The sequence below is a fragment of the Heteronotia binoei genome, chromosome 7 (genome assembly GCF_032191835.1).
Source record: "Heteronotia binoei isolate CCM8104 ecotype False Entrance Well chromosome 7, APGP_CSIRO_Hbin_v1, whole genome shotgun sequence".
Classification (NCBI taxonomy): domain Eukaryota; kingdom Metazoa; phylum Chordata; class Lepidosauria; order Squamata; family Gekkonidae; genus Heteronotia; species Heteronotia binoei.
Genome location: NC_083229.1, coordinates 30,397,286 through 30,423,228, shown reverse-complemented (window position 1 = coordinate 30,423,228; position 25,943 = coordinate 30,397,286). Strand labels below are relative to the sequence as shown.

General features: G+C 39.3%; 1 protein-coding gene across 6 annotated transcripts in view; it reads right to left on the bottom strand.

Moving 5' to 3' along the window:
- CSMD3 (CUB and Sushi multiple domains 3) overlaps nucleotides 1-25,943 on the bottom strand; it is a 933,126-nt gene that overhangs the window by 276,734 nt on the left and 630,449 nt on the right. For all 6 annotated transcript variants that reach the window (XM_060243303.1, XM_060243304.1, XM_060243306.1 and 3 more), the window contains one exon: nucleotides 20,436-20,624. In XM_060243303.1, the coding sequence (XP_060099286.1) occupies nucleotides 20,436-20,624 (189 nt within the window). The remainder of the gene's footprint in view (nucleotides 1-20,435; nucleotides 20,625-25,943) is intronic.

Genomic DNA, 25,943 nt, shown 5'->3' with positions numbered 1-25,943 from the left:
CTAGAATCTCTTTTGACTCTCTGAAGACTTGTTGTTTTAAGAATCAATCTGCAGAACTGATGCTTTATTGATTATTGTCTGGGGTTTGTTCTTACTAATGATATTATTGCAGTTTATTGACAGTTAGGATTCAAGGGTTGTTGTTTCTTATTAACGGTTTTAATGAAAAGAGAAAAGCTTCTCCCCAAAGTCCTAGGATAAAATTGTCCCTGGGTTTCTACCCACTTTGTGGATCTGCAGCAGCTACCTAAATTTCTCCCTTTTTCTTGTAAACAAGAAGTCCTTTGCTGTTGGGTCTCAGCTCACTCCGCCTGCTTGACTGAGAGAGGGAGGTCTGAGTGGTGACTATTTTTCCTCCACCCCTGCAGCACGTTCCCACCCCTTTTACTGTTTACTTAGCAATAAGTTTCATTGTGTTTAATGGGATTCTATCCCTAGAAAAGTATGCTTAAAACTGCAACTGTCGATGGAGAAAGGACTCATGAATGACACAATTTAAAATTGCTGCTGCATCTCATGCCCACTGGCATTATTGATATTGGACCTTTAATTACTCATTTCATGAACCTGGTTCCTTTCGGCACCCCACGTTATTGAAACTGACCCTTTTATTACTTGTACCCAGAATGGTTTTTCTCCCAGCTACCAGAATCTGCAGCTTTGGCAGTGCCCTCATTTGCACATTCATTTTGATTTAGAGAGCTTAATTAGAACACTTCAACTTCATTCAAAATGAGAATGCATACACATATGCTGGAAAGTCAAAGGGAAAAGGGCATTGCTAAGCACATAAATGCATTGAATGCTGGAACAATAGGGAAACCAGTGCAGAAAGGAAGGGCATCAGTAACTTTGTCAACAACTGCCTCACAGATCACTGTCCCACCAGCTGCATCTAAATCACATTATAAGCCACAAATCTTTTTTTTAAATAAGCTGCTAGCCATTGCAGTTAATTGTAAATTATCACTCACACACAGGCCTTTTTTTGTAAAAAAAAGCCCAGCAGGAACTCATTTGCATATTAGGCCACACCCCCTGACACCAAGCCAGCCAGAACAGCGCTCCTGCTCAACAAAAGCCCTGCTTACACAATTATGATATGTTTAAATCTTTTCTAAACATGGGGTTAATTGTCTGTTGCTTTGTAAGCCTCATGGAAAACCAAGAGTTAATAGATCACCCATTACCTGCCCTGGGCAGTACATTATCTGCTCCCAGTCACAATTTCCCATCCCCGAAGAACAGAAGAGTGGAAGACAACAATAGCCCTCACATAGTGACATTCTAGAAATTTCTCCTTCTTGTCTCTGTGGCAAAGACTATAATAGACTAGTGTACACATCCTAGAGTGTGACCTGGAAGCCACTTTGAACCACGAGGAAAGGCTGCATATATAAATGTTTAAAGAAATAAATAAGAATGTTCTGCCAATAACACATTTTACAAATAAATAAAGTACATCAAACTTCTTGGGACCAGGGTAACTTCTAGTATTGTCACATGAATGTGTCTAAAAGTTAAATCCATCCATAACACTTTGCTATATAGCCCTGTTCACTAGAGAGTGTAGTGATTTAGTGTAGTGGTCTAGCATGCAGACTTATCTGGGAGAACCGCGTTTGATTCCCCACTCCTCCACATAACTGTTGGAATGGTCTTGGGTTAGCCATAGCTATCGCAGGAGTTGTCCTTGAAAGGGCAGCTGCTGTGAAAGCCCTCTCAGCCCCACTTACCTCATAGGGTGTCTGTTGTGGGGGTAGAAGATATAGGAGATTGTAAACTGCTCTGAGTCTCTGATTCAGAGAGAAGGGTGGGGTATAAATCTGCAGTCTTCTTCTACTTACAGAGAATTAATGTACAATCAATGCTTGATTGTTCTTAATACATGTGTTCAATAATTATCATATCACATTTAATGAATATGCAGCTCATGTGATTGAAACCCCACACCAACTCAATTACTGGTCTCTGGGTTCCTTCGTAAAGTGAACATGTATTGCCTCTTTCCTACAAACAGATGTACACACATGTACATGCAGGATGTAATGTGCATTCACTGTAACTTTTGTGAAAAGGACTTGTGTGTTTTGCCTTCAGAAGAGGGGCACAATTTGTTCTGTTGATGCTCTTAGTCTTTGGAACTCCCTTCCCCTGGTGTACTCCCCCTGGTGGAGCTGTTGTACACCTGGCCAGGGCTTTTTTTGTAGCAGGAACTCCTTTGCATATTAGGTTACACACCCCTGATGTAGCCAATCCTCCAAGAGCTTACTGGGCTCTTAGTACAAAGCCTGCTGTAAGCTCTTGGAGGACTGGCTACATCAGGGATGCATGGCCTAATATGCAAAGGAGTTCCTGCTACAAAAAAAGTCCTGCCTGGTGCCAAATTTGGTGAGCTACAGACACAAACTAAAAAGACTCTCAATCCTTCAGGCATTTGTAGACTGACATTGAAAGTATTGATTAATACATAATCTTTCATTATTTCATTGCTTGGGCCTCTCTCTGCTTGTGGCCTCAGCTCTTTGTGGTGGGGGGACTGGTCAGCCCGGGATGTATCCCCCACACCAGCATCAAATAAAACACTCCTACACAAGATTTGGATAAGTGTGGAATACAATGGCCACAACTTTATTGGTTGCAGCTGTAAGACGCATTGGCACAGCTTGGGTCCCTTGGATCCACAACATTGGCTGGCGCAGCACCAGTCAATATACTCATCCATCCCTGCCAGCTGGCTTGGGTGGGAGAACTATGGGATGGCAAGTTGTCAGAATCCACATAGACAATTGTCTCTAAGTGCTCTTCCCTGCCATCTGAGCATGAGGGTGCATGCTTGTAGTCCTGGAGCTGGTGTGCTCCCAAAAAATCCTCATGCCAAGACCCATTAAGGTGATCCACATATCCAAGAAGGCCACACACAGGCAGATTTCCTAAAATGGATCCAGCCCCATTCTGATACTGCCAAGTTATGATAAGTAATAAACCATCAAAATAGCAATAACCATAAGCAACATGAGTAACAACTTTAAGCTGCCCTAGACACAGAGTTCATACAGCATATTGTTGGGACACACTGTCTGGGGCAGTGATGCTCTGTATTCTTGATGCTTTGAGGAGGGCAACAGTAGGAGGGCTTCTAGTGCCCTGACCCCACTGATGGACCTCCTGATGGAATCTGATTTTTTTTGGCCACTGTATGACACAGAGTGTTGGACCGGATGGGCCACTGGCTTGATCCAACATGACTTCTCTTATATTCTTAACTGTAAGCAAGGAATTTCACCTTCATCGAGCCCCTGGACAGCAGAAGTGGTGGGAAAAATTTGTCCCCTATCCCAAAGGACCTATAGCAAGTTGGGGCTGGGGAGGGGTCTCACAGGAGGAAAAGGACAGCTGCACTCCCTGGCCTCCATCCTTTTTTTAAATTTTATTTTTTTTCCTTAAACATTTAACTTTTCTTGTTACAGTTGCTGTTCAGTAATTTAAATTAAGGGCCTTTCCAAATGGAAAACCGTTCCTCTACCATTTGGTACTGTTTAACCAACAGTCATAATTTGAGAATCATTGATAGCAGTTCTTAATCAACAGTAATAAATCCTCTAAATTAAATAATGTGAAACCTCCGTTGTCAGCTTCAGGCAATCAAACTCTCAGTCAGTGATGTCATTTTAGGAAACTTTTTAACACTGGCTGGTTTTTCTGTTTTTGTTTTTAAGGATGCAATGCATTATTAGACAGAAATTAATTCCAGAAATACTTTTCTTCAATATTGTTCTAGGCAGATCTCAAGTCTAGAAAGAATCTTGCCTATTATATTCAGACGCCCATTCATTTATAAAAATGTGCTTGTGTGTATTATTTAAATAATTCATTTTTATTCCTCTTTTCTAATTTATATGTCTCAGAATTTAAAATAAGCAATAAAATTCTAAACAACAAAAAGGATCTAAAAAATTATGTATTGACTTTTATTTGTTATTTATTTAATAAATCACTTAACCAAGGTGAGTGGAAGCGACAAATCATCTGCTCACCTGTTAAAGTAATTGGTTTATTTATTACAGAAAGACAACCAGATGGGTACCATACAAATATCTCTAGGGATGACATTCCACAAATGGGATATATCACTGAAAATGACCCGTTCCCCACTCTCACCATCCTAACTTTTCAGGGTGTCCGCACTTGATGTTAAGCAACAAGATGGTTCCTGTTAGACAAGATTAGCGGTTTGCACAGAAAACTGATATTTTTTGGATTCAGGTATGTGTATGAACCTAAAAAAAAATAAATAAATCAGTATTTCCCAATATTCCTGAATCCCAATATCACTATAGTATTTGAGATAGTTGATCTATTAACCTGTATATGTAACCTATCATTACATTCAGATGCTGTACCAGAAGATTGGAGAGAAACAAATGTTTCACCATTTTTTTTAGAAAGGAGTCCAAAGGGGAACCAGGAAATTACAAGCTAGTCAGCCTAACATCTGTCCCAGGCAAATTATTAGTAAAAACTGTAATCAAAGGCAGAATTATTAGGCACAACGAGGAACAAAGTCTGCTGAGGAGAAATCAGTATGCCTTCTATCAGTAGATAGGCTGATAGACAGTGGTGGGGAGGAACCAGTGGTTGCGGTGCATGTTGGCACCAACGATGTGGGGAAATGCAGTCGTGAGGTCCTGGAGGAAAAATTTAGGCTGCTAGGCAGGAGACTTAAGGCCAGGACCTGTTCCACGTGCAGGGCTGGAGAGACAGGCACAAATTAGAAGTCTCAATGTGTGGATGAGACGATGGTGTAGGGAGGAAGGGTTTAAGTTTGTTAGGCACTGGGATGCTTTCTGGAACAAGCGGGAGCTGTACAAAAGAGATGGTCTCCACTTGTCCCCAGATGGAACCAGGCTGCTGGTGCTTAAAATCAAAAAGGTGGCAGAGCAGTTTTTAAACTAAATCTTGGGGGAAAGCCGACAGGAGATGAAATGTCTCTGGTTCGGGAGGACTCATTTCAAAGAGATGAAGGGTTAGCTGTTACTTTTCTACCGGGTAATGGATCAGAGTTGTCCACTGAGATGGTGACAAACAGTATGGAGTGCCTGCCAAAGTCTCGAGGCAGTAGGAGGAAGGTTGTGGGCCTAGCTTGCCTTGGAAATTATAGATTTTTGTATACAAATGCTAGAAGTGTTCAAAGTAAAATTGGTAAGTCGGAATGTTTAATGTTGGGAGAAAACATAAATATTGTGGGAATTTCAGAAACTTGGTGGAATGAGGAAAATCAGTGGGACGTGGTGATTCCTGGATATAAGTTATATCAGAAGGATAGGGAGGGAAGGGTTGGAGGTGGGGTGGCTCTGTATGTCAGAGAGGGTATACAGTCCAGTAAGACTGAGGTCAGAGAATTAGACACCCTTCTAGAAATGCTTTGGGTTGAAATAGAGGGCCCAAAAAGAAATTTAACTATGAGAGTTTGTTATCGCCCACCAAATCAAAAGATAGAGGATGATTATAATATGATGGAAGGATTCAAGATAGTGGCTAAACATAAAAACTGTGTCGTAATAGGTGATTTTAACTACCCGCAGATTGATTGGGTCAATATGTGTTCAGGTCGAGAGAAAGAGATTGAGTTTCTAGATGCTCTCAATGACTGTGCTCTGGAGCAGATGGTCTCAGAATCTACCATGGGTGGGGCGATCCTGGATTTGGTCCCAAGTAATGCCCAAGAGAGATGTAAAAGTGGGAGATGTAAAAGTGAGAGATGTAAAAGTGATCGCACCGCTTGGGAACAGTGACCATAACGTTATTGATTTCACCATTTGTATAAATAAGGAGTTGCCCCAAAAGACCAGCACAACCATATTTAACTTTAAAAGGGTTAAATTCTCTGAGATGAGGAGGCATGTGAAGAGGAAACTAAAAGGAAAGGTAAATACAGTCAAAACCCTTGGGGAAGCTTGGAGGCTATTTAAAACTACAATCCTAGAAGCTCAGATAAAATATATACCACAAGTTAGGAAAGGCACAGACAGGTATAAGAAAAGGCCTGCATGGTTAATAAACAAAGCAATGGAAGCTGTAAAAGGTAAGGACTACTTTAAGCGGTGGAAAGCTAGTCCAAGTGAGATTAATAAAAGGGAACACAGGCTGTGGCAAATTAAATGCAAGACTGTGATCAGGCAGGCAAAAAGGGACTATGAGGAGCATACTGCAAAAAAACATAAAGACCAACAATAAAAAATTCTTCAAGTATATTAGAAGCAGGAAACCAGCCAGGGAGGCAGTGGGGCCCTTGGATGACCATGGGGTAAAAGGATTACTGAAGGAGGACAGGGAAATGGCTGAGAAGCTGAATGCATTTTTTGCCTCTGTCTTCACTGTGGAAGACGAGAAGTGTTTGCCTGCTCCAGAACCACTTATTTTGGAAGGGGTGTTGAATGACCTGAGTCAGATTGAGGTGACAGAGAGAAGGTCCTACAACTGATAGAAGAGTTAAAAACTAACAAGTCACCAGGTCCAGATGGCATACATCCAAGAGTTCTGAAAGAACTCAAAGTTGAACTTGTGGATCTCCTGACAAAAATATGTAATCTTTCATTGAAATCTGCCTCTGTTCCTGAGGACTGTAAGGTAGCAAATGTCACCCCCGTCTCTAAAAAGGGTTCCAGAGGAGATCCGGGAAATTACAGGCCAGTCAGTCTGACTTCAATACTGGGAAAGTTGGTAGGAACCATTATCAAGGACAGAATGAGTAGGCACATGGATGAACACAAGTTATTGAGGAAGACTCAGCACGGGTTCTGTAAGGGAACATCTTGCCTCACTAATCTGTTACATTTCTTTGAGGGGGTGAACCAACATGTGGACAAAGCAGACTCAATAGATGTTGTTTACCTTGACTTCCAGAAAGCTTTTGATAAAGTTCCTCATCAAAGGCTCCTTAGTAAGTTCGAGAGTCATGGAGTACAAGGACAGGTCCTCTTGTGGATCAAAAACTGGCTAATTAATAGGAAGCAGAGAGTGAGTATAAATGGACAGTCTTCGCTGTGGAGGACGGTAAGCAGTGGGGTGCCGCAGGGCTCAGTACTGGGTCCCATGCTCTTTAACTTGTTCATAAATAATTTGGAGTTGGGAGTGAGCAGTGAAGTGGCCATGTTTGCAAATGACACTAAATTGTTCAAGGTGGTGAGAACCAGAGAGGATTGTGAGGCACTCCAAAGGGATCTGTTGAGGCTGGGTGAGTGGGCATCAACAAGGCAGATAAGGTTCAATGTGGCCAAGTGCAAAGTAATGCACATTGGGGCCAAGAATCCCAGCTACAAATACAAGTTGATGGGATGTGAACTGGCAGAGACTGACCAAGAGAGAGATCTTGGGGTCGTGGTAGATAACTCACTGAAAATGACAAGACAGTGTGCGATTGCAATAAAATAAAAAAGGCCAACGTCATGCTCGAAATTATTAGGAAGGGAATTGAAAACAAATCAGCCAGAATCATAATGCCCCTGTATAAATCGATGGCGTGGTCTCATTTGGAATACTGTGTGCAATTCTGGTCACTGCACCTCAAAAATGATATTATAGCACTTGGAAAAGTCCAGAAAAGGGCAACTAGAATGATTAAAAGATTGGAACACTTTCCCTATGAAAAAAGGTTAAAACGCTTGGGGCTCTTTAGCTTGGAGAAATGTCAACTGCGAGGTGACATGATAGAAGTTTACAAGGTTATGCGTAGGATGGAGAAAGCAGAGAAAGAAGTACTTTTCTCCCTTTCTCACAATACAAGAACTCGTGGGCATTCCATGAAATTGCTGAGCAGTCACGTTAAAACGGATAGAAGGACTTCTTAACTCAAAAGGTGATTAGCATGTGGAAATCACTGCCACAGGAGGTGGTGGTGGCTACAAGCATAGCCAGCTTCAAGAAGGGGTTAGATAAAAATATGGAGCAGAGGTCCATCAGTGGCTATTAGCCACAGTGTGTGTGTGTGTGTGTGTGTGTGTGTGTGTAGAGATAGATAGACAGACAGACAGACAGACCACTGTGTGACACAGAGTGTTGGACTGGATGGGCCACTCGCCTGATCCAACATGGCTTCTCTTATGTTCTTATGAATGTCCTTCCTCGCCAACCTTTTGGAGTTCTCTAAGAAAGTGAACAAGCATATAGATAATGGAGACCATTATAGAGCCGGCATTATATACTTGGACTTTCAAAAGGCACTCGACAAGGTATCTCACCAAATACTCCTGAGTAAACTTAGCAGTCATGAGATATGTGGACAGGTTCTCTTATGGATTAAAAATTGGCTACATGACAGGAAGCAAGGACTAGGAATCAGTGGACAATTCTCACAATGGAGATAGTAAGCAGTGGAGTCCAGTAAGGACTGGTACTGCAGCCTGTATTATTTAATTTATTAATAAATGATCTAGGATTAGGGGTGATTAGTATAGTGGTCAGGTTTATAGATGACACAAAATTATTCTGGAAGATGAAAACGAAGGCTAACTGTGATGAGCTCCAAACTGGGTGAGTGGGTGACAATGTGACAAATGAAGTTCAGTGCCGATAAGTGTAAGGTGATACACACTGGGACAAAAAAAAAAAATCCAACTTCAAGTATAGGCTAATGAGGTCTGAACTTGTTGAGGGAAAAGATTATAGTGGATAGCTCAATGAAAGGATCAACCCAATATGCTCCAACAGTGAAAAAAGCAAACTATGTTAGGTAATAGAACAAACTTAGAGTCCATTGGCATCTTTAAGACCCTCCAGAGGAACTGGCTGGCTACTGTGTGAGACAGGATGTTGAACTAGATGGACCACTGGTCTGATCCAGCAGGGTTTTTCTTATGTTCTTATTTTTAGGAACATGCAGCCATCAGAATCCAACTCCTAGGTGATGAAGAATCAGATTCTGATTTCCTGCAGGGGAAATGTTGCTTTGTATCCGACACAGTTTTTGAGGGGCAGCAGCTGACTCCCAGCTGATTTCAGGAATCAGCTGGATATCTGGTTCTTCTGATTTTATTGATTTATTTAGACACCTAATATGCCACCTCTCCATGGAAACCTGCCCAAGACAATTTACAAACGAAAACATAAAACATTACAACTTGTTAAAGATTTTCCACTGTGGAAACTTTACTGCTTGCATTAGTTGCTAAGATACAGCAAATTGGGGGTGGGTGGGATAACAGATGCACAGCTGATTTCCCTTCTCCACAACAAAAAACTTGGGCTGTAGGGAAAAGGAGATTTTACCTGTTCTCTTTAGTCCAAGCTCTCAGTTTGGGGTGTGAGAAACAGATCACTTCTCCCTCCTCCCCAGTTGCTACTAGGCTTGCAGACAAAAAGAAAGCAACATCTTGATTTCAGTAAGGCTTTTGATAAGGTTCCACATACTATCCTTGTTGACAAGTTGATAAAATGTGGCTTGGATCCTGTTACTGTGAGGTGGATCTGTAACTGGTTGACCGATCACACACAAAGAATGTTTGGGAAAGGCTGCTCATCTTCTTGGATAAGAGTGACAAGTGGAGTGCCTCAAGGATCTGTCTGTTTTGTTTAGTATCTTTATAAATTATTTGGATGAAGGAATAGAGAAAATACTTATTAAATTTACAAAGGATACTAAATTGGGAGGCATAGCAAACATAATAGAAGACAGCGGCAGGATACAGGATGGTCTTGACAGAGATTTGTCTTGGCAGTAGTATGCATACAAAGGATCTAAAGGTCTTAGTGGACCATACACTGAACATGAGTCAGCAGTGTGATACAGTAGCTTAAAAAGCAAATGCAATTTTGAGCTGTATCAACAGAAGTATAGTGTCCAGATCAAATGAAGTGATGGTATTGCTTTACTCTACTCTGGTTAGACCTCACCTAGAGTATTGTGTTTGTTTTTGGGCACCACAGTTTAAGAAGGATATAGACAAGCTGGAATGTGCCCAGAGGAGGGCAACGAAGATGGTGAGGGGTCCAGAGACCAAATCCTATGAGGAAAGGCTGAAGGAACTGGATATGTTTAGCCTGGAGATGAGATGACAGAGGTGAGATATGATAACCATCTTCAAGTACTTGAAAGACTGTCATATAGAACGTGGTGCAAAATTGTTTTCTGTGCCCCAGAAGGTTGGATCAGAAACAATGGGTGGAAATTAAATCAAAAGAGTTTTTGGCTAAACGTTAGGAAGAACTTCATGACAGAACAATTTCTCAGTGGAACAGACTTCCTCAGGAGGTTATGGGCTCTCCTTCTTTGGAGGTTTTTAAACAGAGGCTAGATGGCCATCTGACAGCAATGATGAATTATCCCAATTCATGCAGATCATGGGATGGAGGCAGGAAGGGTTGCATCAGTGCTTAGTTCTTGTGATCCTTACTTACATGCCAAGGGAATGCTGTTCACCACTTTGGGGTGAGACAGCAAGTTTTCTCCAGGCCAGTTTTGCCAATGATCCTGGAAAGGGTTTTGTTGTTGCTCATTTTTTTGCCATCTTCTGGGTGTGGAGCAAATGTCACATGTGGGGGGGTGGGGGTGGGGTGGGGATGTATTTCTGAAGTTCCTGTATTATGCTGGGGGTTGGACTAGATGACCCTGGAGGTATCTTCCAACTCTGTGATTCTATCTCTGTTTTGAGTTTTGGGGTGGGGAGCTATTTCTTCTTTCTCTTTTACACTGGGGAGATCACAATAATTGCTTCTTCCCCCCCCCACTTGAAGCGGGGGAGGGAAACAAACCCTTTGTCCTCTTTCTTTTGTCACAAGAAGATTAGTAGCAGTGCTTCTGTCCCCCTCAACAAGTTTGACGGGTTAGGGCTAAGGCTATGGTTCACCGCTGATCTCTCTAAAGTGGGTCAGAAACCTATTCTTAGCTGAACCTCCAAAAGCTTCTAATCACCCTAGCAGATTTCCTGTGTCTCAATAAACAAGGCTAGAATACAGGGAAGTATTGGGAGATCAGCAGCAAATGTATTTGATAACTTCTTGGCTGCCTTCTGACTTCTATCCTGATATTTACAATTATTTTTAATACAATTATGATTTGCCTGAAGTTCTGGGAAATCTTGTTTATTTTTTATTTTTTTAATATTTTTGGAAAACACTATCATATCTCAACTTTAAATAGTATATCCTGTTAAAATAAGAGTTTTTCATCAGTAAGCCATGGCGTCTGGCTGTAAATTTAATCAGGCATAACAACACTGCTTTCCCCATGGAGCGATAGTCAGTGTAGTCAAAGCAGCAAGGAGCTTGCTTAAATGAATGTCTTCTTTTGCTCAGTGCATTCTACATTTAATATTTCACAGCTTCTCATTTTTTAAAAAAACCCATAGTGTTGGGATGTATGACCCCACAGAATGAAAACCATGTAGAATTAGATTAATAAATTATTGTACTGTCCTCTTTACAAGAGAACCCAGTTCTTTTGAAACCAAACCAACGTACATTCCCTTCCTACAACCTTACTTGGAGAGAATACCTTTAAGCACTTAAAGAAAATAAATCTGCCTTAACTGAAATTGGTTCCTTTTGTCCCATTCTTAACGCAGATTCCAGCAGGCTCCTAAAGTCTGGTTCTTTTCATTATTTTACATCAAGATAAAATTGCTGTATTGATCTACCAGAAAAGAAGCAATACCATTTACAAAGACTAACCAAGAATCACAATTCAGAACTATGAAGTTTTAAAATACTGTTTGAGATATTTTTTCATGTCATTTTGGAAGTTCAGCATTAGCAACAAAGGATGAAAATCCAATGCAAATCTAGTAATGTTAAACTAGGAAAAAGAATCTCATGCTGATTTCATTGTTACTATCATTATTTTGCCATACTACATATACAGTTCTATGGGTTCAATCAAGATTAAAATTTTCATCAATGGAGCAGAATTTTCCTGCCTCCTTCCTCCCAATGAAGCCCACTGGATGCTCCAGGAGGTAGGGGACCCTGACCAATGACACAAGAGCAGTGGGAAAGGGGAATCAAGGGAAACTGCCAACTTATTCTAAACTTAAACAGATATATCCCTCTGTATTTTGCTTGTGTTTTCAGATGCTCAATGCAGTTATAGCTCAAATAACTTGAATTTTACCTTCTCCATGTGCCTGAAACACTGTGTAGTATTGTTGCAACATGATGCACTGCATGATGCTGTAAGGAAAGGAAAGGTCCCCAGTGCAAGCACCAGTCATTTCTGACTCTGGAGTGACGTTGCTTTCACAAGGTTTTCACAGCAGACTTTTTATGGGGTGGTTTGCCATTGCCTTCCCCAGTGGAAATTCTGTTTCTTTTTCTCTTTTTCCACTGGGGATGCGAAGTACACAAATCCATGAGGTCCATCAGTGGCTATTAACCACAAGGTACAGATGGAACTCTCAGGGGCAAGTGATGCTCTGTATTCTTGGTGCTTGGTGGTGGGGGGCAACAGTGGGAGGGCTTTTAGTGTCCTGCTTTTCATTCCTCAGCTGCCCACAATGAACAAGCCCGGAGTTGTCCACCATGTGCAAGGACAGGTCAATGCCAAAGCACAGAGCAGGCACACAAGGCCCAAACTTTTACCATCATATTACTTTCTTCAGATGTGAATGACAGTTCTTTCTTTAAGATATTTTCTCCTACCTTAACGGATCCAGTCTTCACTAAGTACTTTTGTTTCCTTGCTCGCAGTGCAAACAAGTGACATACCACAAATTCCAAAAGTGATTATGATGCCAGTTTCAGAATTGTGTACCTCAATCAAATGGAGGGAGAGTTCAAAATGAAAATGAACAAAACACTGAATAGGCTTCATATTTCATTCCAGCACGGATGGGTAAATAGAATAAGCTCAAGAGCAAAAAAGAAAAAAAAAAGTTATCTATTTTAATTCTCGTGCAAGCTGAATAAATGCCATCTTTAAAACACACTCAGCATTTCAAATATTGGGATTCTTTTCTTCTTTGCCATGAGAAATGCTACTGCCAAAACGTTTGAAAATTATTCAGGCAAAAATTCAAGACCTTGCACTGTTATTTTCAAGTTGTTTACGCTTGGATGCATCCGTATATACCATTCTGTAAACAAATAACACTCAACACTCAAGTAGACTTTCTGAAGCAAGAAAAGTAAGGTGTTAGAAAAACCAACAAAAAATAAAGTAAAAGAAGGCCTTCACTTCCAGTCAAGGTCAGATGTGAATAAAGAACCCGTAGCCCAAGGAAGTCTTTCCAGCAAATATCAACAAACATAATCAAAATACAGGAAGCAATATCAATGTGACATGGAGAGAACAGGAGATGTGCCATGAGCAGGCAGTGATCTGCTATGGCTGCCAGCCTCCAGGTTGTGGATGGAGTTCTCCCAGAATTACCGCTAATATCCACACTACAGAGATCAGTGTCCTTGGAGAAAATGTCTGCTTTGAAGGGTGGACTGTATGGCATCACATCTCTGCCGAGCTCTCTCCTCTCCTTAAACTCTGCCCTCTGCAGGTTCTGCCTCAAAATCTGCAGGAATTTTCAAATCCAGAATTGACAACCCCAGACCAAACGCCAGGGGTCATTATGTAGAAAAATAGGTGGTGGAGCTCATCCAGGGATTGTTATATACTATTCAATGGATAAGGAGGTGGAACTCTCAGAAGGAGGTGGAACTCTCAGAAAGGTTCAGGAGCTGCATTCCTGTGAGCTCCCATTGAATCTGAGGCTTGCCAAATGCTACTTTCTCCATCTGTACAACAGCAACCCTTCACGATTCTGCAGTTGCAGCTCCTACAGTTGCAGCTTGGCTGCAGAACTATGCATAAAACAAGTGCTTTTTGCCCCCTGCTAGACACAAAGCTAGGTCTCCTTCTACTAAATTAGATAAGATGAGGAGAAAATATGGAGGGAGTGAGAACCTTTCTTACCACCCATGACCAGGAGTGCTAGACCCAGGTCGACCTTTGTAGCAGTCTAACATTGTAATCCTGTAAATCAATTGAAATCAATAGGCTAAACTTGGAGTAACCGCACAGGATTGCACTTCACATTACATGGACAGCTAAAGACTTACCAAGAGACTGGAAGACCCAGTATAGTAAAAACATTAACATGAGTTACCATAAATGGACCAGAATAAATATACTCAATCTTGCCTTCAGAGGATATTTATTCAGTGGACAATTGCCATTTACTGATGTACTCTGGAGGGGGGAAACGAATCTCATTTACTTAATGAACTGCACACAAGTTCAGCATCTTGAAGAAGAAATTTGTCACAATACATAATGTTATTGCACAGCAGAGAATTCACAGGGAGATCCTTAATAGTGTTTATTTTTATATGGTAAGCATATAGTGCCTAGTAGCATAAGAAGAATTGCTTTTGCACACAGGATCTATTCATGAAATAGGATCCATCTCCATTAACTGTGAGCTACGGCAGCATCAGAACAGACTGTTACAAGCAGTGGAAAGCAATCCTCTGCAGCAAGGACAAGACAGCTTAGAAGAGCAAGTTTAAAAGTCACCAGTCCATCATGCTGTCACATGGTGTCATGTAAAAGAAATTGCACTTCTCTATTTCACCAAAGAGACCTTCCCTCAGCACTAATCCTTCCATGCTTTGACAATGGATGGTGCTCCTTAGAATGTTAGAATCATAGAGTTGGAAGGGGCCCATGAAGGCCATCTAATCCAACCCCGTTAAATGCAGGATCAGCCCCCAGTGTGCCTTATGACCACATATCTACCTGTGTCAAAAACCCCAACTGGCACTACTTCTAGGCAACACTCACTTTAGGAGAAAGAAGTGTAAAGGGACTACCTTAATCTTTCCAAATCCAATGCATTTCCCCTGCAACGTCTCCAGTTACTTTTCCCTAGAGCAGGGGTGGCCAACGGTAGCTCTCCAGATGTTTTTCCTTACAACTCCCATCAGCCCCAGCCAGCATGGCCAATGGCTGGGGCTGATGGGAGCTGTAGGCAAAAAACATCTGGAGAGCTACCGTTGGCCACCCCCTGCCCTAGAGGGATCTTGGAGCACCAAAAAAAAAAAAAATGCAATAACATCACTACCCAGGTTTTGTCAGAAGTGATGTTATGCTACAGGCACCATGTCATCCCTCCAGTCCTCCCCCCTGCTCTCCTGCCAGTTGCCACCCCACGTTTAAAACCCCTATCTAGCTTAAAAGGGGCCAAAACTGAAAGGACAAAGGGGATTTGCGCCAGGCCTCTTCTGCCAACTGAGGAGACCCACACAGCCTCTTATAATTTTGGAGAACCAGGTTTGTTCTAATCTTTAAACCTTCCCCCGAATTATAAGAAGTTCTTAGGGTTTCAAGTGTAAAGACTTTGGGTTCACTGTCATGAATTGAGTTTTTTGGCAAGCAAATAGAATACAGAAATCACTGAGGCAGGAGCTGTATGAAAAAAAAAATATTTACAGGTTGGTTTAAAAGAGCAGAACAGTAGCACCGGTCTCCAAACTGTCAAAGGAGAAACCTGGTTGAAGCACATACATTTAAGCTAGTTATGGCTGCAGAGTGTGGTTTGAGTTCTCTTTACCACTCATAGGTACAAAAAGGCTTTCAGTGACTAGCCACTAGGTTGGATCCTTTTACACACCTGCCTGTCCTTTCCCATGAGTCCATTTAAAATGGTACAAAGTCTTCTCATTGCAAGAGACAGACCAACAGTCAAGTATTCTGTTCTTTCCCAGAGGAAGAGTTAAACCACTCTGCCATGGACAAAGGCAGAAAAACCCTTCAAACTCTCTGCTCTTTTGCTGAGACACACCCTGAAACAATCACTGCCCTCTATATGAGACAAACGTGAACCCCATCTGCTGTGCTTCTTTCCAGCATTCCATTCCCCCCTCTGAAAGGTGACTGGATGCTGGACCAACACTCCCATAGGTTCAGTTGAGTGACTGTTCTTCCCCTCTGGGGCAGGGCAGTCATTTTCACTATGTCATCCTTCCCATCCTCCCCCCTGCCGGTCCTGTTGGTTGTCATCCAGTATTGGCAACCCTTACCTCACTGAAGAAGCCAAAATACAAAGCAGAAAAGTCAAAGGAGATCAGCCTGGCAAAGCAGTAGAGAAACTGCAGATCAGAAGCAAAAGCAAGGTATATGCATTAAGATAAGCAAGGTAAAAACAGTAACCATGGAATGGGGCAATCATGAGAAAGTAAGCAGGAATGAGCCATTTTGTAGTAGAATAAAACTGTAGCACTGTAAGTAGGAATGAGATGCCAGGCCCATATGGAATAAACAGATTAAAAGAAGGAGGGAAATGCAATAAGAAAATCAATGTTTGTTATGATCAGATATGTGCAGTGCAAATATTTCCTGGGTATTATTCTTCCACTAAAAAAACTGAAATGTCTAAAGATTCATTGCTTTATAACAATGAATGATTGTCAATGACTATGCAATATTAGGTGAACTAAGCAATTTCAAAGGCATAATTAATTAGTTGGATCCAGACTCAGTGTTTCAGCGGCATAATTGAACATTCTGGTCTTCCCACCATTCACACGGCAGCCCACTAATCTTCATGTAATGCTGTTCCTGGGTGTGGGGATCCCAAGGAATGGCATGCAGGAGGGTCTGCAGGGGGAAAGAAGAAATTGCCGGTTTAGTCTGGATCCAACCCAATAGTTTTTTTATATGATTTTTGCTAGGAATTGTGTACGTCTTATTGATTTTGTTAAGTGGCTGTGTTTCTGGATAATAACTATCTACAATGATCATTTTTAAAAAAGTTATGAATTCACTAGATGGGCTGTGCAAGTCACATCAAACACAAAGCTAATTTTTTTATTTACCTGTCTCCTCTCACCTGGTGATATGGAACTAGCAAGTAATGCTACAGTGAAACTACGGTGCCCCTGCCCCAGAGATCTCCATGGAAGAGTTAAATTCTGTTGCAATATAAGGACATTTCTTACATAATTATTTGGATATGCTAAATTGATCACATAAACAGTTTTCACATTTTTTTAAAAAAAATAAACAGTATAGGGGACTCACATACACTATTTAAAAAACATTTTTATAAGTATTATTCCAATACCATAATATCTGCATACCATTTTTAATTCATTTGAACATAATGTTTATACTACACTTAATTATTCTCCCCAATAACATGCTTGAATTCAGCTACTGGGACATAAAATTAACATGGTATACTTTTTGTTTAGTAAATAAAATCAACACAAATACTACAAAGCAAATCACACTCTGGAGAATTGTGAATTATTTTGGACATATTTAAAATCATTCCAGATAGGGTTGCCAGGTCCAACTTGAGCAATATCTAGTGACCTTGGGGGGTGGAGTTAGGAAACTTTGGGGGTAGAGCAAGGAACAAGGTCGTGACAAGTACAATTGAACTCTGAAGAGAGTTCTGGCAACCACATTTAAAGGGACCACACTCTTTTAAAATGTCTTCCCACCATTGGAAATAATGGAGGATAGGGGCACCATCTATTGGAGGTCACAGAATTGGACCCCCTGGTTCAATCTTTTTGGAATGTGGGGGGAGCGGTTAAGGAGAGGCATCAGACACTACCCTGAAAATGTGGTTCATCTACCTAAAAAAAAAACAGCCCCCAAATAATTCTCCATTATACCCTATGGGGACTCGTCTCCATGGGGTATAATGGAGGTTCCAGCAGATATCCCCCCCCACACTTTCTGATAACCCTGAAATGGGGGCAGGGACTCCAAACCAGGGGATCCCCTGCTCCCAACTGGGGATTGGAAACCCTATTTCCAAAAAAACCAAAAACAAACATATCACTGGTTATCAGTTGATACAATTCACCTAAAATGGAACTAGAGATAAGACTGCAGCAGGACAAAGCCTGAAACCACTAGTAATATAATAAAGGAATGGAACGCCAAACAATCTCACACTAAACCTGTGGGATATTGTGACAGTTCATATAGCTTTCTTGATGCAGACCAATTCTCAACTCCAAGCTGCTATCCAGCCAAGAACAGGCAGAACAAAACGAAGCTGAGGTCTACCTTGATAACAAGATAACAACTCTCCAAACTTACTTCAACAAATGTTTTCCATGTTTCAATTATACTATTTCTAGTCTGCCTTTGTCACTGAGACTGAAGGCAGATCACACAATTTAAATCAAAACAATCAATAGAATAAGACACCTAATAATGTGATAGGACTAGATTAAAGAAATCTGAAACAAAGTACAAGTATTAAACATGATGTTAAACAATGCAGAAAACAGTATTATGTAAGAAGAGAACAATGCAGCAAGATCAAGATAATAAATACAGGAATGTCTATTTCAACCTTCAGTAAAACTGGGGGGGGGAGGGAGCGGGCATAAGAAACAAAGATAGATAGATAGATAGATAGATAGATAGATAGATAGATAGATAGATAGATAGATAGATAGATAGATAGATAGATAGATAGATAGATAGATAGATAGATATGCACTGTGAGGAAAAACATGAGGTCACCAGGGCATTTTTTGAGTAAGAACACAGTTCTGGCTGGCTTGGCATCAGGAGGTGTGGCCTAATATGCAAATGAATTCCTACTGAGCTTTTTCTACCAAAAAAAGCCCTGTAGGTCCCCAATCATATTAAGCAATCACTTCACACGAAGACAACATGAAGCGTCAACTAACTTTATTGGAGACTAAAATATAAGGTTATTAAAGAGCTATAATTACTTGCAAACAACTGGGCTTGGAGTACACTACTAACTGCAGGTACAGAGACTGATTCCTCACCAGCAGTTGCTTTGGCCCCAGGCTTCTGCTTGAGCTCACTCAAGCAATCGATTCCCCAACAGTTGCTGTGCAGGTGCCTTTTGATCCGTGGCTACCTCCCATTCGCCTCATGGTAAACGGATCTCCAAGAAACCAGATCTGGTCCTTGCAAGAGGAATGGGAGGTAGCCATGGATCAAAAGGTGCCCAAGCAGCAACTGGTGGGGAATCAGTCACTTGAGCTAGCTCAAGCAGAAGCCTGGGGGTGGAACAACTGCTGGTGAGGAATCAGTCAAAACTAGAATTGCTAAGCCAAAGCAGAGACACAGAGACCCTTTTCAAACTGCCTTTATATTCCATTTTAGTGACTGGTTGCTAATGGATTTTTCTGTCATTTCAGACATACCTGTTTTAGTGACCAGCTGCTAACAGAATTTATTTCCCTGTTCATACAAACCACTTACATCGGGTTAGCAAAGTGTAGTTAAGTCACTTTTGAGGGAAAATGCTTTTTTTTTCATTTTCATTTGTTACACTTCTCAGTCGTTGTGGTGTATTGCTTAAAATGTTCACAACATTTCCTACAATGTCATTTCCCCCCACACCTTTTCACAACATGGTCTTCCTCAGACTTTTTTTTACTTTCTAAGCTGAGCTCTATAGCACTAAACCACTATAACACTCCAGTGCTATAGTGCTTGCTTTAGAATGTTTTAAAAAACCCTCCAAGGAAGGCTGCATGGTGAAAAGGGATGTGAAGTGAAAAAATGTTTTCAAAAAGAAAAGAAAAGGGGCGTGGTGGGAAAGCAGCACTGTTTGAAATGACCATAGGTGGCTCATTATTTGCAGTATGAATCCCCTATCCCTATATTGTTTTACCAAAAATTGGGCCAACAAAGAATAACATCTAGTTTAGAATGGTAATGCGAAAAGGGCCAGGAAGTATGCCTTAAAGGCACAGCATACATCAATATCACGAAACCCCTGCTCAGCCCTCATTATACAGCATCATGGGATACTACAACAGAACTTTATACAGAAGATAGCTACACAGATAATGCTGAAAACCAATAGGTTAGATACAACTTGAATTTTCACACTATCCTATCCAGTTCTCCTTACCACAGTCTCTGGCACATGTGACTTTTGTCCATGTAGATTGTATGATTGCCAGCATTGCCATCCTCCAACATTTAAAATGTTCACAGCATTTCCTACAATGCTAACAGTATACAAAGACTTTTTTTACATTCTAAGGTGAACGCTATAGCACTAAACCACTATAGCACTCCAGTGCTATAGTGCTTGCCTTAAAGTTTAAAAAAAAAAAAAAAAAAACTCCAAGGAAGGCTGCATGGTCAGGGGAGGGCAGGATATAAATTTGATTAAATAAATAAATTTAGCAGTGCCATCCTCCAGGTGGGGTCTGGATTTCTTCTAGAATTACAGACAGTCTCCAGACTACAGAGATTAGCTCCTCTGAAGGAAATGGCAGTTTTGGAGAGTATAGTGTATGGCATCACACCCCTTCTGAGCTTCCCACTCAGGTTCCACCCCTGCCCCCCCCCCAATCTCCAGGAATCTCACAAGTCAGTGTTTGCAACCCTACTCTCAATGCTTTCCGGCAGTTGAAAAGCTGGCTGGCTTTAACCCAATAGGAACACACTGTGGATACCTTTGTATATCAGTTCAATTAAATCTCACCATCACAAGTAGGAAGTGGGTGGCTCCACCAGTGATTCTTTTCACACAGCAGAGGCTCTTCATGACTCAGTCTATAGCCTGGGTCACATCCAAATGATACTGTTGACCCAATGGAAAAGTCATGCCCATAACGACGGCCATGGACTGGTATGCCAGGATCCAAACAAGAGTAGGTGTTAACTGTTACACCTGAAACATGAGACAGAAAGTTCCAAGGATTAGTGAAGTAAGATATATTTCAATCCAGGGGAGGGGGCATCAATATAAACATTGAAATTTACATTAATCTGTATGTCACTATATTTTATTTTGGTAAGAAACTAGGACATTAATGGTTGGAAGGGTGTTTGCAGGAATGGTATGAGAATGATGACATTAATATAAATATTGTATTGAGTAATATGAACTGGGGTATAAGCGCGTGTATGTGTGTGAGTGTGTGAGAGAGAGATGACAATGGACAGATAAAATAAGTTTTAAACAGCAACAAATCTATGAGATTTTCTTGATTTGCACTGTTTCCTCTAGAACACACAAACCTCTCTTTATTTCCTAGAAATAAATATTTTAATCACAAAAAAATGTAATAATCATATTATTTTTCACTAGGGTTTCTCCTGTCTGGCAATGCAAGGTTTCAAAACAATGGTAATACAAATCTAATAGAATATTGACTGCCTCTGAGACAATGCTGGTGAGATTAATTTCACAATAACTCCATATATAGAGAGTATTAGTGCAATAAGACCTCAATTAAGGAACATACATTTACTCTTAATCTGACAGAAGTATTTAAATCTGAGTATGATCAAGTGCTTAACTTTTAATTTGACTTAGAATTTCTGAGTTTCATTGAAATATATTCTCAGATCCTACTGGTTCACCAAGTGCAGATACTTTTGTGGTTAAATTACAGTAATGTTTCCACAACATGCTCTACTCTCCCACTTGGGAAATACCTGCAATTCTCCACTCATTTGCACAGACATTTGTTCTGTATCAAGTCTCTCTTTTCAGTGGTGAAATCAGAGAGGTGGTATGATTAAGAATATCAGCATGGGTGGCCCTAATTCAAATTTTACCTAGTCCATGGACTAAGTGTTAAGGAAGACACCACATTTCAGTCGCATAATCACCATATTCATTGTGAGGATACTTCTCAAGCTCATACTGTTAAAATTACTGCTAATGCATATGAATTGATATGAATGCTCTATCAACATAACTATCCTTAAAAAAAGAACAAAAAACCTGCTTTTAAACCATTTTATTGATAACATATGGTAACAATTTCTGTTAATAACTTCTTTTCATCTATTCCATATGCTTCTTTCTAATCACCCCTCCCCCATTACTTGAACCCACCAGTGTTATTTAATCAAAATACTAACATTAAAAGGTACCCTTAATTACTAAGAACTAAAATTAATATTCTTCTTTCTTCTAAAGTTTAATCATTATCAAAAATTGTCCAAAGTCCTTTTACTTTCCACTAGTCTTCTACATAACTTCTAAATTTTTTCCACTCCCTTTTAAAATCTTCTAAATCATAGTCTCTTAAAGTTCTTGTTAATTTGTCCATCTCACTCCATGTCATAACTTTTACAAACCAATCCCATTTTTCTGGTATTTTTTCTTGCTTCCATAACTGCGCATATAGTGTCCTAGCAGCTGAAAGCAAGTACCCAATTATAGTTCCATCTTATTTGGAAATTTTTCCATTTGTAATCCCAACAGAAAAGTCTCTGCAGCTTTCTTGAGTTCATATCCCAAGATCCTAGAAATTTCTTGTTGGATCATCTGCCAATACTTTTTTGCTCTTTCACAAGTCCACCACATATGGTAGAAAGAACCTTCATGTTTTTTGCATTTCCAACATCTGTCTGGCATCTTGTTATTCATCTTTGCCAATTTTTTTAGGAGGCATATACCATCTATACATCATTTTAAAACAGTTCTCTTTAATACTCTGACATGTTGAAAGTTTCATAGAGTTATTCCATAAATATTCCCATGTATCCATCTGTATTTCTTTATTTACATTTATTGCCCATTTAATCATTTGAGATTTCACTACTTCATCTTCTGTAGACTATTTTAAAAGTAATTTATAAGTTTTTGAAACTAATTTTTCATTATCTCCAAGCAGAACTTTTTCCATTTCTGTTTGCTCTCGTCTTATTCCTTCAGTTTTAATATCATTTTCCACCAAACTCTTTATTTGTTGCATTTGAAACCAATCGTATTTGTTATTCAACTCCACAGCAGTTTTCAATTCTATTTTGCCACTTTGTATTTTTAATAGTTGATTGTATGACAGCCATTTTTCCTCACATGTCTCAGCTGTTATTTTTATCACTTCTGTTGGCACTATCCATAATGGGTTTCTTTCATCACCATATTTCTTATATTTCATCCAGGTATTCAACAAATTGTTTCTTATATAATGGTGAGAGAAAAAAACTATCCATCTTTTTCTTCCCATAATACATATAAGCGTGCCAGCCGAATTTATTTCCATGACCTTCCAACACTAAAAGTTTTTTATTCAATAGCGTCACCCAATCTTTTATCCACACTAAACAAACTGCTTCATGATATAATCTTAAATCTGGTAATTGGAATCCTCCTCTTTCTTTAGCGTCTATTAAAACTTTCATTTTAATCCTTGGTTTCTTCCCAGCCCATACAAATTCCGAAATCTTCCTTTGCCATTTGTTAAATTGTTTGCTGTCTTTCACAATCCGAATAGTCTGAAACAAATACATTATTCTTGGAAGAATATGCATCTTAATTGCAGCTATTCTTCCAAGCAATGACAAGTTAAGCTTATTCCATTTTATCATATCTTCATCCATTTTACGCCATAGCTTTTCATAGTTATTTTTGAACAGATCAATATTCTTCATTGTTATTTCCACACGCAAATATTTTACTTTGGAGGTGACTTCACATCCTGTTAGTCTCTGCAACTCCTTTTGTTTATTTACTTGCATATTTTTACATACAAATTTTGATTTTTCTTTATTAACATAAAATCCCACCAGTTCTCCATATTCTTGTATTTTAGCTAACAACAAAGGTGTTACTTGTGCAGGATTTTCATTTATAAACATTATATCATCTGCAAATGCTCTATATTTGTAAATAAATCCTTTAACTCTCAACCTTTCTATTTCTTTATCATCTTGTATTTGCATCAATAAAATTTCAAGAGTCATTATAAACAACAAAGGTGAAAGCGGACAACCTTGTCTTGTACCTTTGCTGATTATCATTTCATCCGTAAGATCTGCATTTATACATAACCTTGCACGTTGTTCAGTATATATTGCCTTTATCATTCTTATAAAGTTTTCCCCAAACTGTATTTTCTCCATTACTGCAAACATAAAGTCCCAGTTCAAATTGTCAAAACCTTTTTCTGCATCTGCAAAGAATAATGCAACTTTCTTCTCTGGATGTCTTTCATAATATTCTACAATATTTACAACAGTTCTAATATTGTCTTTTATTTGCCTTTTAGGGAGAAATCCCGCTTGGTCTTCCTTTATGAAATTTATCAAATATTGTTTAAGTCGTTCTGCCAAAATTCTTGTATATATCTTACAGTCATTATTTAGTAATGAAATTGGTCTAGTTCTTTACATTTGTGGCATCTCTATCTTCCTTAGGAATCAAAGAAATTACAGCTTCCTTCCATGTATTTGGTATTTTCCCTTTTATTCTTATCATATTCATCAATTTTTGAAGTTTCAATACTAATTTAAAAATTTGCCGTATATCCATCTAGCCCAGGTGCTTTTCCAATTTTCATTGCATTAATCGCTGCTTCAATTTCTATTTTTTCAATTGGATCATTCAATTTTTTTTTCATATATTCAGTTAAGGGTGCTATTTTAATATTTTGCAAATACGCTTCCATCCTTTCCTTCTTTACTTTAACACCTTTAAATAATTTAGCATAGTACTTGAAAAATTCTCTCTTTATTCCTTCTTGATCTACCATCTCTCTTCCATCAACCACAATTTTATTAATAATCTTACTTCCTCTCTTTTTCTTCAGTTGCCAGGCCAAATACTTTCCAGGTTTATTTGCTCCCTCAAAGGACTTCTGTTGTAATTTTTTCAAATTCCATTCCAATTCCTTATTTAACAAATGTCTCATTTGTGCTTGTAGTATTGTAATCTCCCTTATAATTTTCTTTTTCCCTCGCCTTTTCCTCAGTTCCCCTTCTTCTTTTTATTTCATTTTGAATGTCCAACATCTGTTTTTCTTTTGCCCTTTTGTCCTTATTGTTTAATGTAATCAATTTTCCTCTCATTACGGCTTTATAAGCATCCCACACCATCTGAAATTCTATATCATCTTTATCATTTATTTGGAAGAAAGCTTTAGTTTCATTTTCTAGAGATGTCACTAATTATTTATTTTGTAGTAAATCTTCATTTAATCTCCATCTTCTCACTTTTTTAGACAATTTTGTAATCCATAATATTGGGTTATGATCTGCACCTATCTTCAGTAAGATCTCTATTTTCTTAGTTATAAGGCCTAAGTCCTTGGTACCCCATAACATGTCAATTCTAGAAAAATTATTATGTCTTGCTGAAAAAAAATGTATAATCTCATATTCAGGATTAAATTTTCTCCATATGTCTTCCAAGTTTTCTTGTTTAACCAGTTCAAAGAAGGATTTTGGCAATTTTCCTTCTTTATTGTTATTTTTTCCCCCAGATCTGTCCAATGTATTCTGAATTGTTCCATTAAAGTCTCCCATAATCATAACCTGGTCGTATGTCACTTCATCAAGTTGATTTATAATGTCTTTAAAAAAAAATCTTTTGCACCATTGGGTGCATACAGTCCCAATAATAAGGGGGTTTTTTTTGCATTTATTATTACTCCCACTGCCACAAATCTTCCATCTTTATCTTTAAATATTATTTTTGGGTCCAATTCTTATTTAATATAAAAAATCACACCCCTTTTGTTCTGTTCAGCCAATGAAAAAATTCCAGTCCCAATTGTTTATTCCATAAAAATGTATAATCCTTTTGTTTAATATGAACTTCTTGTAAGCAAATTATATTACAGTTTTGTTTTTTAATCCAATGAAATATTGCCTTTCTTTTTTGTGGTGAATTTAGTCCATTTACATTCCAAGATAATAATTTATAATCCATCATGGTGCAAATTCTTTATTCTCTTCATAAATTTTGTGCAGCTTCTGTGTATTTGTATTTGTAATCCTTCTTCCTTGTAGCTCAAAGCTCAAACCTTCAGGTATTATCCATCTATACCTCATTTCATTGACTTCCGGGATTTGGAGAATGCTGAGCTGACCTGCCTCTCTAAGGGGGGCAGACTGGAGCTTTTGTTCGGGGTAGTAAAGGCCAATTTTTTGCCTTATGCCTACTTTTCTCAGTGAGAGATTAGTCCAAAGGTAACCCGTGCAAGGACTACCTCATTGGAGAAGATGCAAGATCAGTTGGAAGCAATGGAAG